Source organism: Penicillium robsamsonii (assembly GCF_028829455.1).
Source record: "Penicillium robsamsonii strain IBT 29466 chromosome Unknown utg000005l_segment0_segment0, whole genome shotgun sequence".
In the NCBI taxonomy this organism is placed as follows: domain Eukaryota; kingdom Fungi; phylum Ascomycota; class Eurotiomycetes; order Eurotiales; family Aspergillaceae; genus Penicillium; species Penicillium robsamsonii.
Genome location: NW_026643223.1, coordinates 4,047,823 through 4,060,849, shown reverse-complemented (window position 1 = coordinate 4,060,849; position 13,027 = coordinate 4,047,823). Strand labels below are relative to the sequence as shown.

At 48.5% G+C, this 13,027-nt stretch overlaps 4 protein-coding genes across 4 annotated transcripts; 3 read left to right on the top strand and 1 right to left on the bottom strand.

Annotated features, from left to right (window-relative positions):
* Positions 1 to 334: 334 nt before the first annotated feature.
* On the bottom strand, positions 335 to 5,296 carry N7447_009560 (kinesin-3 motor protein uncA; the record flags this gene model as incomplete). The annotated part of the gene is made up of 2 exons (XM_057233822.1): positions 335 to 5,166; positions 5,233 to 5,296. The coding sequence occupies 2 exons, from the start codon at positions 5,294 to 5,296 to the stop codon at positions 335 to 337; spliced, it is 4,896 nt and encodes a 1,631-aa protein (XP_057083364.1).
* Positions 5,297 to 6,161: 865 nt separating this feature from the next.
* Positions 6,162 to 6,824, top strand: N7447_009559 (uncharacterized protein; the record flags this gene model as incomplete). Its single annotated transcript, XM_057233821.1, has 3 exons — positions 6,162 to 6,592; positions 6,651 to 6,727; positions 6,790 to 6,824. The coding sequence occupies 3 exons, from the start codon at positions 6,162 to 6,164 to the stop codon at positions 6,822 to 6,824; spliced, it is 543 nt and encodes a 180-aa protein (XP_057083363.1).
* Positions 6,825 to 7,552: 728 nt separating this feature from the next.
* N7447_009558 (uncharacterized protein) lies at positions 7,553 to 7,991 on the top strand (the record flags this gene model as incomplete). Its single annotated transcript, XM_057233820.1, has 2 exons — positions 7,553 to 7,654; positions 7,860 to 7,991. The coding sequence occupies 2 exons, from the start codon at positions 7,553 to 7,555 to the stop codon at positions 7,989 to 7,991; spliced, it is 234 nt and encodes a 77-aa protein (XP_057083362.1).
* A 3,780-nt stretch (positions 7,992 to 11,771) lies between these two features.
* Positions 11,772 to 12,857, top strand: hapB (CCAAT-binding transcription factor subunit HAPB; the record flags this gene model as incomplete). The annotated part of the gene is made up of 1 exon (XM_057233819.1): positions 11,772 to 12,857. One exon carries the CDS (start codon positions 11,772 to 11,774, stop codon positions 12,855 to 12,857), a length of 1,086 nt encoding a protein of 361 aa, XP_057083361.1.
* Between the last annotated feature and the right edge of the window lie 170 nt (positions 12,858 to 13,027).

The following is a 13,027-nucleotide window of genomic DNA, read 5'->3' as shown; positions in this document are numbered from 1 at the left end:
TGGGGAGATGAACTATAGAATTTGGATCTATCAGGTAGAAATGTAGGCCAAACTACACCAACCCTCTTTGCCAGGTAAAAACTGTGCACAGTCGAATCTATAGTCCCAACTATATCGGATTATTATGTACATAAGAGGGAGAGTGCCATAGCGAGTCGATATATTCAAGGGGTATCTCAACAGGTCATGAAAGGAAATGCGAAACGAAAGAATAAACTAGAAGGTAAAGGTAGACTTAGACCCGTAATATCATAAGACATGAAGCAGGCGAAGCCCAAAAGCTCAAGCTTGTCCACAAGTATGTCGCGACTAGTTGGAAATCCCAATGGAGTTATTAGTCGCCATTCGCAGGGGCTCTAGGGCTGTTGCTGTTGAAGTAGCTTTCGTCTATCTTCAAGATCCATTCCACCTTTTGTGCCTCGGTGCGGGTGGCAAAGAGGAAAGTGTTCTGAGTTCCATAGACTGCGAACACATTCGGCCGTCCCTTGGCAGACAGCGAACGGTCGGATCCAGCTCCCGAACCGTCGAGCAGTCTTGCGAAATCGGGCGCATGGTCGACACGCGCATTGCGGAGGTTGATGGCGTTGATCTCGTCTCCATCTGGGACCGAGTAAATGTGGAGGTACGGCCGGCGGAGCTCCACGAAACGACGCACCCAAACGTTGTTGGTATCATCGGGCGTAAGCACGTATCCCGTTTTTAAGGCATCGGGCGCTTTGGGAAGAGTTTGGATGGTGGCTATGAAGCGAGGCTTGAGGGAAAGTTTGTCAGAGAGACCGTTGGTATCCGAATTTTTCATGTGCGCAGCTCCGTCTGAAGGGGGTTCAGTATTAGTCCGGATGAGGATCGCCTCTGTCGGGTCCTGTTTGAGCGACCACAGGTCAAGATATTTCCGTAGAAGTTTGGATTTGCGCTCATTGAGCTCTACGCCACGCATTGGAGTTGACCTTCCACTACGAGCCAGCGAGGGAATGAGACAGCCCGCGCTGAGAGCGCCTCGGGCAGCATGAAGCTCTGCAGCACGCTGCCGGCGCTTGCGGTTGGCGATGTAGTCTCGTACCAGAGAGACTTTTCGAGGAGCCCAAGTGTTTAAGAGTTCCTCGCCTTTCACATAGTCATTTTGGGTGTTCATACGCCACAGATCAGCTGCACGCTTGGCTGAAATGGGCCGAATAACCAACGAATACATGCGAGTCGTCGAGTGCACAACACGAATCGAGTTCCAGAATTGCTTGAACATCGACTGCTGGCGGACATAGGTACGGCCTTGAATCTGAATTGTCTGGTCTGCCTCGAAAACAACTGGGTTCTGTAAACGACTGGATACCAGATCCCAACGGACAGTCACTTGGACCCGGTATTTTTCTGCCGTCACTCGGTCAAGCAACAGAGATCCATGTAAACTCGAGTCCCACTGGCCGACAATGGTGACATGGGAGGTACCGTCGGCATTATCCCTGACCGTTGGTTCTTGGACAAACTTCAAGGGGACGTCCGGAGTCTGGAAATCCTGATCTGGGATCTTGCCCCAGGGATCTAGGAGGCGGACAGAACCAACGCGGATGTTGTTGATATCATCCCAAGGAAGACTTTCCGTTGAGCTGTACGTGATGTTGACCGAGATACGGCGCTGCAATCCTTGATGAAGCTGAGATGTCCCGGCATCGAGACTGCTGCTCTGAACAACCTCTACGGGGAGGTATTCACCAGATTCTGCCATTTCGAGTATTTGGATTCTCGCAAACACATCATGACGTTCTTCGGAGTAAAATTCAGATTCCGCAATTCGAGGAGCAGTTCGCTTCTGCGGTAGGTCCGCTGAGTCACGCATATCATCCCAACTAAGCAGCTTGTCGAGATGAACAGATGTCACACCAGCATAAACACAGACCTTCAATGCAGCTGTCCGTGGGCTTGACAGCGGCAAGCTCATGCTGTGCACACTTTCAAATCGAACCGGTCCATCCTCAAATCCTTTGATCATTTGAGTTGTAGTTGCGCCTCCTTCCTCTGAGATACCTGGAACAAATAACTGCGCATGTACATCAGAACCTTCCCACTCCGCGAACCCGATCATGTCCCGCATGACAACATTAAATTTCAGGGTTGAAGAGGGCGCCTGCGCAGAGGATGGTTCGAGGGAAAGGCGAACAATTCCGATCACACTCTGGGTATATGGCGAGGTTATCTCAACGGAAAAGTCTTGCACACGGGTTTCAAAAACAGCCGTTAAGGGGATATCGGCATCGCCGATAAGAGAATACTGGGGCGAGCAAGGTTCAGAGAATGGATTATCGAGTTTGAAGTGTTGGATGTAGTCGGGGCGGTCGATGTATTGGTGCAATTGCCGCATAGCTTGGACGCGACGCTGAAGCTTTTCAATTGACCACAAGTGAATCACGGACTGCTTGAAGTCGATGACTCGAACACCGACACAAGGTTTCTTGGCTTCATCAAGCAGGATGTCTTCATCGCCGGAAATCCCGTTCAATACGAGATCATAAGACGATTCCATGTTGTGACCATGGTCTACAATGGCAAACTGGAAGACCACATGCTTGTCCATGATATGGCTCATGATCTGTGCCTCTTTCAGAAGGGAGGCATGTTGTAAAATCTTCTCGGCCATTCGAACATAATTTCGCTGCGACCAATGCCTGTACACTGAGCGCGCGACCTCAAGTTCACGTTCGTCCAATTTGGGGAAGCCATTTTCGAAGATTTGAGGAATCGGCTGGCCCATATCTCGGATATGGGTTTCAAATGTCTCCTTTTGTTTGCGCAGTTGCTCCTCGAATTCCTCCTTGGCTGTCCGCAGTGCGTACTCCATTCGCTCTTTCTCGGTGCGTAGCTCTGGTGAATTCGGATCAGAAGCCTGCACGGTCTTGAGTTTTTCTTGGAACTCTTCCTTGCGGCGATCCAGCTGCCGCTGCATATCTTGACGAGCCTGGTTGAGTGATGCGACGCCATTAACTTCATCATCGCCATTCTGTCGCGGCGTGCTTGGCATGGTTATAGCTGTGTCTAAAGAAAAGTTGTCGAGGGTCCCGTTGGACATGTACTTGTCCCGAATCGGGAAGGAGCTAATGGAGTCGGAATCTTCCTCTTCTGGAAGTCCACGCCGTCCAGCTCTAACTTTCTGCACATCCTCCAACAGTGTGTCCAGTTCATCATCAGGCAAAGTGGAGATCTGGTCAGGTCCAACCATAGCACTGACAGCTTCTCTGCGTGCTAAGAACCAGTCTGACTCACGACTACGCTGTGAAGGCATGGGTGAATCTGCCCTAGTTGAATCGCCATCAATATCAGACCCTGCCTTACTCAGATTCCGGTCATGGGTTTTATTTGGTGCTGGCGACCCAAGCTGGCTTGTAGTGACTGAATGCCGGAGTAAGCTCTGCTCAACCCGTTCGGCTCTGGCCTCTTGGGGATGGTTGAAACGGAAAATATGAAAATCACCAAGGATGATTCGGAAACCACTCTTGAGTCGTGTGGGCTTGTCGACTCGCATACCATTCACCATGATGGCAGCACCTTCGGCCGGTACAATGGTCACAACATTATCCGCATTCTCAAAAGTGCAGTGCTTCTCGAGGATCTTAGACCCATTTAATCGGATCTCAACGGTTTGGTTTTGATCCATATGACCAACCGTTGTGGTGCCAGGTTTGATGTTGTAGACCAAACATTCCGCAAGAAGGGGATCGTCGCTGAGGTTAACCAAATGGGGCATTTTCTTTGGTGTGCTCATCCCAATGAAGCCTTTTTCGATGTTGATTCCCAATTCCTCCAAAGCTGCTTCACGCTCCTTGTGGATAAGCTCTGTATTCTGCAGCTTCTCTTCCCAAGTCTGGTTAAGGTCTTTGTAAAGCTTCTCACTCTGATTGAGCTGCTCTACAATCTCCGCTTTGCTGACCTGGGTGACACTTCCATCTGGCTGTTGGATGGAGACCATCTGTTTCTCCAGCGGTGTATCCGGGGGGTAGTATTCCTGGGGAACACCACCAATGGCACCAGGTGCTCCTCCCGGTCCGACTCCGCCTCCAAGTTTTGATCGGAGCTGTGCTAGTTCCTCCTTAAGTTCGCGAATCATCCGTGCATTTGGATCTTCGTTCACGACAGCATGGTTCTTGATTCGTTTCGCTGAGTCGGCGTACCGCAGAGTACCAAGGGTTTCGTCAAAGTTAATATCTGCAGGCGAAATTGCTGCAATCATAGAGGTCATAGAATTTCCACCCAGAGAATCCTTCAGCAACCATGTCAGAATTGAATCACGATATGGTACCATTGATGCATTCTTCTTCTTGCCGGCCGAGGTCTTGCCAGCAGAGACATCGGCAAGCGCAGCAATGACACGACCAAGCGTTGACAATGAGCGATTGATCTCCGCGCCCTCTTTCAATCGCGCGCCGGTGGCTCCAGTCGAGTTGGCTCTTTCTGAACCAGCCAAATCAACCAAGCTGATTTTTGACACCTTCTCGGTATCCATCGAAGTCTCTGCATCGTGTCTCTTTTGTGTTAAAGTCAAGGTGAAAACGGCATGTGATCGACTAGAAGTTTCGTTCATGTTAGTCGCGGCAACCGTTCGGGCTTTGTTACCCTCGTCCATCAGGCTCTCGATTTCTTCGAAAGATCCGACGACAAGTTTCGCCAGATCCTCGACATAAGGACCCGTTGACGGATGCTCACGGACTTTCAGGTTGCCTTTGTTTGACGGGTTGAGCAAGTCGCGTACCCGCTCGTTGTAGATTTCGAGGTATGACACCTCAACGGTGCAATTTAGTAACTTGTCCGTTTGGATCGCAGTTATGCGCTCGAACATCGACTGGCAAATCCGCGGAATCACACCGTATTCTTTACCATAACCCATCATGGAGTATGATTTTCCCGAACCGGTCTGGCCATAAGCGAAGATACAGTTGTTGTAACCCCCAAAGGCATTGTCCAGAAGCGGAGAACCCAAATCGTCGAAGAGGTCATTTTGGTCGGCGAAGTTTGATGATTTCTTATCGAAGGACCAATATGATCGGTCAAAGGCGAACACCTTGTTCCCTTCAACAGCACCCTTCCCACCCTTCCGTGATTTTTCCTCTGCGCCGGGTGGTGGAGTGAGCACGGTCTGGTTGCCTTTCATAGACACGATACATTTTGCGCCTCGCTCAATCTCTGTACAAAAACAGACTGATTAGCTTAAAGTCCAAGGGAGAACCCCTCCCTTCGATATCAGCTCACCTCGACTATTGAATGGCCGCACCCGCACCACCACCTTGATATTTCCACCGCCGCCTGGAGCCATCTTTGCTCTCTAACCCATGCACAGGATACTCTCGTCAACAATGGACGTGTATGAAAACCGGAGTCCGGATGTGGTATGCAAGTGGTGACAGGGGTACACCGATGCGCGAACTCCGCGAGGAGCGCGGCTTGGGGGTCTGTCGCAGGGGAATGAGCGCGGATTGAGGTGTAGCTAAATGGCTTGTGATCGTTTGGGAGTGGTTCGTAGCAATATTCGAAACGGGTGTCAACAAAGACGTCATGTATCGGTCCAATATTGATGTTGCGCGTCTGCGATGTTTTTTTTGTGGGGAGGTTTGCCGATGTGCGGGGAGCTTAGATCTTGCAGCGTTCGATGTTTGCCACCAAGGAAAACCAGCCACAGTGTCGGTTTTCTCGAGGCACAAAGCAAAGCAAATGCGATTTTGGTCGAGTCAACAATGCGGAAAAGCCACTTTGGTCCGGGGGATGGTGCTGAGTAAGCGCTCCACCGCCACCCAACTGTAAGGGGAAGCCTTGGGTTTTTTGTCTCCATGACTACTCCGTATGAGGGCATATATCGCTACTTATTGGGTAACTGTGTTGTAGCTATGCGCTGAGTTGCGGTTGTGGTTGTGGTTTGGTTATACATCGGTCCATATATACTGCCTCATACCTCATACTTCTTTAGCTCATGTTTACATCGACATGGGTGAATAAAGTTATGAAAGGTCTGGCCCATGTTTGGATGCGGCCTTCTAAGTTTTCGCCTATGACATGTTAAGGTTGGACTTCACTTAGACGGATGTCACTGAGATGCTTGCCCGTCCTCCTAGATTCATCTTGTCCTGTAGTATCTAGCATTCCGCACCAACCTTTCATTCCCGCATCGATCATTTCACTACAAAATGGGTGGTGTATTCTCTAGTATTGACGTTGACAAAACACTGTATAGCCATGCCGACATACTGGATCAGCTTTGGGCATGGTGCGGTAGATTGGAGAACGAAATCCATATGAGAACAAACCAAGACAACAAAACACAAAACACGGGATCGGGCGCAGATGTCCAATCTCTTTCTAAAAAGATCGATGATGTTAACGCAGAGAACGGTCGCTTGCTCGCCGATATTACCACTCTTTCTAGGAAGATCGATCACAATATTGCAGATAACAGTCACTGGGAAGCAGACGTTAGAGCTCTACCTTCCAAGTTTCATGACATCCTTGCGGCCGAGATCAATACTATCAACGCAAAGTACAAGGGGCTTTCTCTTGGCCTCGGCATACCTCTAACTATAGCTGTGGTTCTCTTGTGTGCCATGTGGATTCATCGCAGGTATGATTCATACGGATTCTCACCTGATAGAGACGGCTAACATGCTATATTCTACTAGGTATCCATACATACCGCAACACATGAGTAACGAGGAAGCTCAGAACTGTATTAAAATATACAATGCGACACGACGCAGTAAGATTTTCACGGATTCAAGTTGGTTATGGTCATATTCTGACTAACGAACTTTTTATCAGAAACCCTCACTGAGAAGGTCTGCGATATTTTCTAAGCCCTTGGTTTCAAAAAGAAACAGGTTGTTCCGGACATTTATGTCATGAACAACACACCCACAAAGTGAAACTATCACCACACATAAAGGATGTTTGGCTCATAATGGAAGGTATCAGTAAGTGCGTGGGTCATGAGAAGGTGAATGATTATTCGCTTGGTTACTTAGCGCCGTAGCTACGTCGATTAGATCCAGTCAGCTAATATTTAATTGTTTCCAATATTCCTGCCTAAAACGCCTGTGTTTCCACCTTCAATATACTCTGTCTTCTAATTTTGCTCCTTTTAATATTCTATGGAAATAACGTAGCTACGTAAGCTTGACCAGACTCCAGGGCTATATTGGCTATACCGTAATCGCTCTAACCTAGACGTTCAGGGGCACAACCTTGTATTCCTATTCGAACACGGCCTTGTCTTTCTATGCTTTTTTGAATGTGATATCATCGATTCTTCTTTTTTCTTCACGGCATGATCTCGCATACTCTCCTTCTTCTCGGTCGTACTAAAACTACTCATATATCACCCTAAACCAAGTCAAATCGAAGTATTCAGAACACTACTTCCATCCCAAAATTGCCAAACGCTTTCACAAATCTCAAAACATGGGTTAACCTGCGTCTAACAATTGGCCTTTCGACTGGGCTAGGGATCCTTCTCACTATCACGTTGATAATATTGGCTGTGGCCTATAGCCGTCGCAGGTAAATATCTGAACTGTTCCGTTTCATGAAGCGTACTGAAAATACCTGGCTATTTAGACAACCAAGACTGCGTCGGCCTAATGATTCCGGACCTCAGAATACAGAAAACTGGCTTAATTTATACCATGTAACTCGTCCACGTGTTAACTACCCTCCCAAGCCATCTTGTTGGGCTATAAAGGGAGAGGGAAGAAGGGGGGGGGGAAACTCTACTATTCACTATCAAGAACAGGGTCTTTATACCCTGCTAGCAAATAAATGCTCTCTCTGACGAACATCCTCAGAGCAGTCTGATCTCCGACATATCTTTTATCTATTATTGTTGACAAAAGTGTTACACGTTCCTTTACAGAGACGATGCAGAGTATCTTGGAGGTGTTCAGGCTGATCACGAAGCCAGTGATCCAGGAGGTCTATGTGATGGAGAACGGGACCAAGGTGACGATGTGATATTATGGCCATAAGGTTTATATACTTTGCTGGATAAAAGGACAAACAAATATGGAGTACGTGTAGGCGAGCTTTGGCGTTTTGATAAAATTCGGAGCGGATGAATCTTTGCTTTTAATGTAGCCACTGGCTCAATAATGCTATTCTTCTTGTGATCGGCATCCCTGGTATGTATTGTAAGCGCGTTGGTACTCTATATTTATCGTGTGTCAGTAAGCGAACAGCTCCTGTTCTTGCTTTGTGATAGGCAGCCATCAGCTTCTCTAGTATGTACCCAAAACTGGCGCATAGTATACTAAATAATCGGACCACTTAAGATAAGGTTAAAGGCTCAGAATGATAGGACGCCACACTTGAGTGTATTCTCTCAAAACAAGGGACTTTTATTATGATTTCCTGTGCATTGTATGCATTTAAGGGAGGATAGCTGATTTGCTACTATGTATTTTTTGCTAAGTTACGAGGTAATTATATATTTCTCCTTGTTGTGGTACATGACTGTTATATATATATTTCAGGGAATGCAGGTTGCTATGGGACTAATGTCACGAATATTGGCCAAAACCAGCCAAAATCCACTGACCAAACGGGGACTTATCAATAATGCTTAAGCATCTTACACATGAAGCCTCTATATAAATAGAAATTCGAAGTTAGTGGTCCGAAGTCAAGCGGTCAAGCTTCTCAAACGTGGGGTGTTTCATCCGGAGATCGGACCCATCCGTCTCTGCGAATCGGGATTACCGCCTGTGCTGAATGACCCATGGGAAACTACTAAATTTGACTAGAATGCTCGTGGGGATTAACCCGGGAGTATATAAAGTATAGAAGTATAAGATAGCAATTTCTCGTTTGAATTGTCTGGTCATTGAGGTCGACAGGCGATTTATGGAACATATATCCGAGACAACAGCGCGAGGTGGGGATCTTTCAGCCGGAGATAAATCTACGGTGAGCAAAATTGTTTCGACCGCCAGTTTGAATGTTCAATAATAGCAACAGTCAACTACTACAGCGGTCTCCGTATATCGCACATGTACTCCGTACCGGTTAATTGGATTGCGTCGTGAGCTGGAACAAACACTTCAATGCGCCAAGTGAGTATCTGGGGAGGCCTGTTTTTTCAGTAAACATCTACAACATATGATACTGGGACCTTGCTAATTCGCGTCAGATGGAGGCCTTGTGTGCCAAGCTGTCACTCCCGTCTGGATTACAATGTTGCCGCCCGGGGAGATGATTTCATTGCCATAGAAATCTCATCACACTGCCGTGAGGACTTGAGAGCCGTGAATAATAGACCGTACTACAATAATAAGCCCGTTCTGTGGGGCTCTTATTTTTCCGGAGTACATCGTGCACGAGCTTTGAAGGATTATGGATGATGGGACATTAGGTGGAGGAGACTTCCCTAAATAGGGCACACGGCCGAAGTACGCGGTGTCCATCCATAAGTACAAAATAGGAAAAAGCAAAGAAAAATAGAGCATATCCTTTTGGGTATCTGAAGTGATAATCATGAGAAAAAGTCAAGCTGACGAAATAGGGCCAAAAAAGAAATGAGGCGATTATTAAGATGAGGCGAGTGATAGCGTGGGCAAACATGCAGCAAGTGTATGATTCAATGCTGTTGGGTTTTCAAGGGTCTAATATCGGAGATAATGTGAGGAAATTGTTAGTAAAGAAAATGAAGCTAAAGAGATATCGAAGAATGGAATAGGAAGTTGAAGGTCTCAAGTATTAAAGGAAAGGGCGCGTCATAAAGTGTCGGGTCACACATGACGAGAGCTCGGGACGACCGGATTTGTTTAAATACTGTACTGTCATATGGATACCATTGGGGGCCAATTGGGCGGCTATAGAAGCCGATGAACCAGTAATAATGGATATTTACGTGTAATTTGATGTAATATCGCAGAAAAGGCGGCCTCAGCAGCGGGGAGTAAGGCGGTCTCTCTGTCGGCAGCCAGTCAATCTCCTACAAAACTGCCCCATCCGCCCTTTTTCCTCGCCTTTCTTCCCTCTGCCTCTTCTCGTTGGTTGCCCGCTCCAGTTCATCCTCCAATCGAGTACTTTACATCATTGGTGAAACCCTGCCTTGCATAAAGGCCATTCCTTTACTATTGGTGATATTCAAACTGGGGTAAGTTATACATTTTGGATTTGAATACACTTTGTATGCTTCTTTGCTTGATTTTCCTACTATTCTTTGTGCCTTTCATCTTGACATTTGCCTGGGTAAATATATGTTCCCTTTTCCTGCCTTATTCCCTTTTATTCCCATTTTTCTTACCCATTTGAACAACTGTATCCCTTATATACCTGTACTGTGTCTGTACTGTGTACTGCCGGTTCTATACGGAACTGCCTTGACATCAGTGGCTCCCACAAAATCACCGCCCTCTCGTTGGCACGATTCTCTCTCCCCCCCTCTCCCTCTGGTCAAATCATCTTCTACCCTGGGATCCCTTGATTGCTTGGGATTGGAAAGTCACCTTAACCCCCGGAGATTATCTATATCCTTTCTGCCGTGCCTATTAAGGTAATCGCTAAGCTCTCCCACGTTGCGCGCCGCTGCTTATCTCGTGGCAAAACAACGCGTGCCAAAACACACTTCCTCACTCCAATTTACATATCCTTGCTATTCCCTCATTGGCCCTGTCGATTTTACCTCGCGTTTCATGTTTCTTTTCATCCAATCTGCACGCGTTCTTTAGCATTTACATCTTCCCTCGTGGGTATCCAGTTGCATCTAACATATGACATATAGTCGCGAGTGGTTTCTTAGCTTTGGCTCTAAAACTATCCCAAATCTTCACTTTTTCTGCTCCTGCAGAAGTCGATCGACAAGGTAGGTTCCCTGCAGCTCAACTCCCTTGCCAACGCATACTTTTCTCCCCTCCCAGCTTTGACCGGTCTAACCCGCCCCGGATTCCCAAACCCCCTCCACTTCAACATCTTGTATTGACAGCGCATTGGTCGTTGATTCATCGCAATGATTGGCTAGATAAAATGCTAATGCTGCCCCATAGTGTCAGTGCGTGGAGACTTGAAGGCGCATTCTGACATCAACGCCCAGGCGTTATCTGTCGCAAGTCGAGGCTGTCAGCACTGCCTGGATTCTACGCTGGACGTGGCAGAGCAAGTCCCTTGGGAATTGCCTGAGGTAGCCTACCGACCGTGCTTGATATACACTGCGTAGCCTCCCACACTATCATCAGGTCTGTTTTGACTTGACAACGCATCAAGCCGACATCTAGAGGTACCCCCCCGGCGCTGCATCACAGCCCAACCACGTTACACCCGACTGTGGGCGCAATTAATTTTGCACAAAAGAGCCAAAACCCTCCGCAAGCCATTCAAGATTATTCTCAGAAGTTGAGAGTTTCTATTGACGAAACACAATATTGGCTCACACGCGCCAACGATTTAAGGTACGTGCCTGGTCCCTGTTGTGTTATTTTGATTCCCCATACCCCCCACCCACCAATCCAGTGACCGCTCGGCGATGCGCTTTGCTGACGCGAATCCCCGAGCCTGCAGACTATCCGTCGAATCATCGGTCGTCTACCCTAGTACTTGTGGTGACTCTGTCCCTCATTGCGCGCCCTCTGCGATCTCGCTTTACATCTACCAAACAGACGTCGTCGTCAACTTTGACAGATTTCGACCTCCCGTCCCAAATCCTTTGGGTCTGATTGGTGATCTTAATTTATTTTAAGGTCACTTCAGATCGATCTATCGAATCGGCGCACCCTATAGTGTGACAAGATCCACTATCACAACTCGCCAGTATGGAGTACCCTCCTCAATATCAACAAGCCCATGGGCAACATCCACATGCTCCATCTCACATCTCCGGTACTTATCAAACCGGGCCACCAAACGCCGGTGCCCCCGTTGGGTCGATGGCCTCGCCCACCAATGCCCAGGCGCCCATCCAACCTCACGCCACCCACCAAACCTCTCCTATCGTTCCGTCGCAACCTCATTATCAACAAGCACAGAATGGCCCCGGGGGTGTCCACCAACAAATGAACTTTCCCCAAGGCTATGGTGTCCCCGGGCCCATGGCTCAGGGCTACGGCATCTCCGCGACGCAGGCTGCCGCGATGGCCACTGCAGCTGCATCTGGGCAATTCTACCCACTTCACCAGGACTCCATGGCCGGTCAGATGCCCCAGGGTTCCCGAGCCTCACCGCGCATGGCGAGCATGCAAATGAAGCAGGACCGCGACCCCAGATCCCCACCGCAGATGCAAAATCAGATGCCTCCTATGGGATCGCAGGTTCAGATGCCGCCAAATCAGCAACTCTCTCAACGTCGCATGAGCCATGTCGGTAGCCCCAACGTCCAGTCCGCACAACCCGTCATGAGCCACGTCGGCCGGGCCCCCATCGCTGCTCCACTTCCCCAGGCTCCCGTACAACAGAACCAGCCCTCACCCGACATGGTACCTGGCAGCAACCAAGAAGAGTCGCCCCTGTACGTGAATGCCAAGCAGTTCCACAGAATCCTGAAGCGTCGCGTAGCGCGACAGAAGCTCGAGGAGCAGCTGCGTTTGACATCAAAGGGTCGCAAGCCATATCTGCACGAGTCACGACACAACCACGCCATGCGAAGACCGCGTGGACCCGGTGGGCGGTTCCTAACTGCAGATGAAGTGGCCGCTATGGAGAAACGAGAAGAGGTAACGGGCCAGCCTGTTACTTTCGAGGATCTCAGCAAGCCATTGCCAACTGAGAATGGTGGTGGGCAGAAGCGCAAGTCAAGTGAAGTCCACGGCGATGGTATGAACTCTTCTAAGAAAACAAAGGTCAATGCCAGCGCCGATGGAAGCTCGGGGGACTCTGCCGAGCCCTCGGATGAGGACGGCTAATCTCCCTCATCTCCATTTGTTTTCACCCACAAGACTGTGAACACTACACGTCTTGATGAGGTGACTTGCGGTATTGAATTTTCTTTGTTTTTCTTTTGTCGTCACGGCTTTATGGATGGACGTCTTGGACCTTTTCTCTAGCGAGCGATGTGTGTGGATCCCCCCCTTTC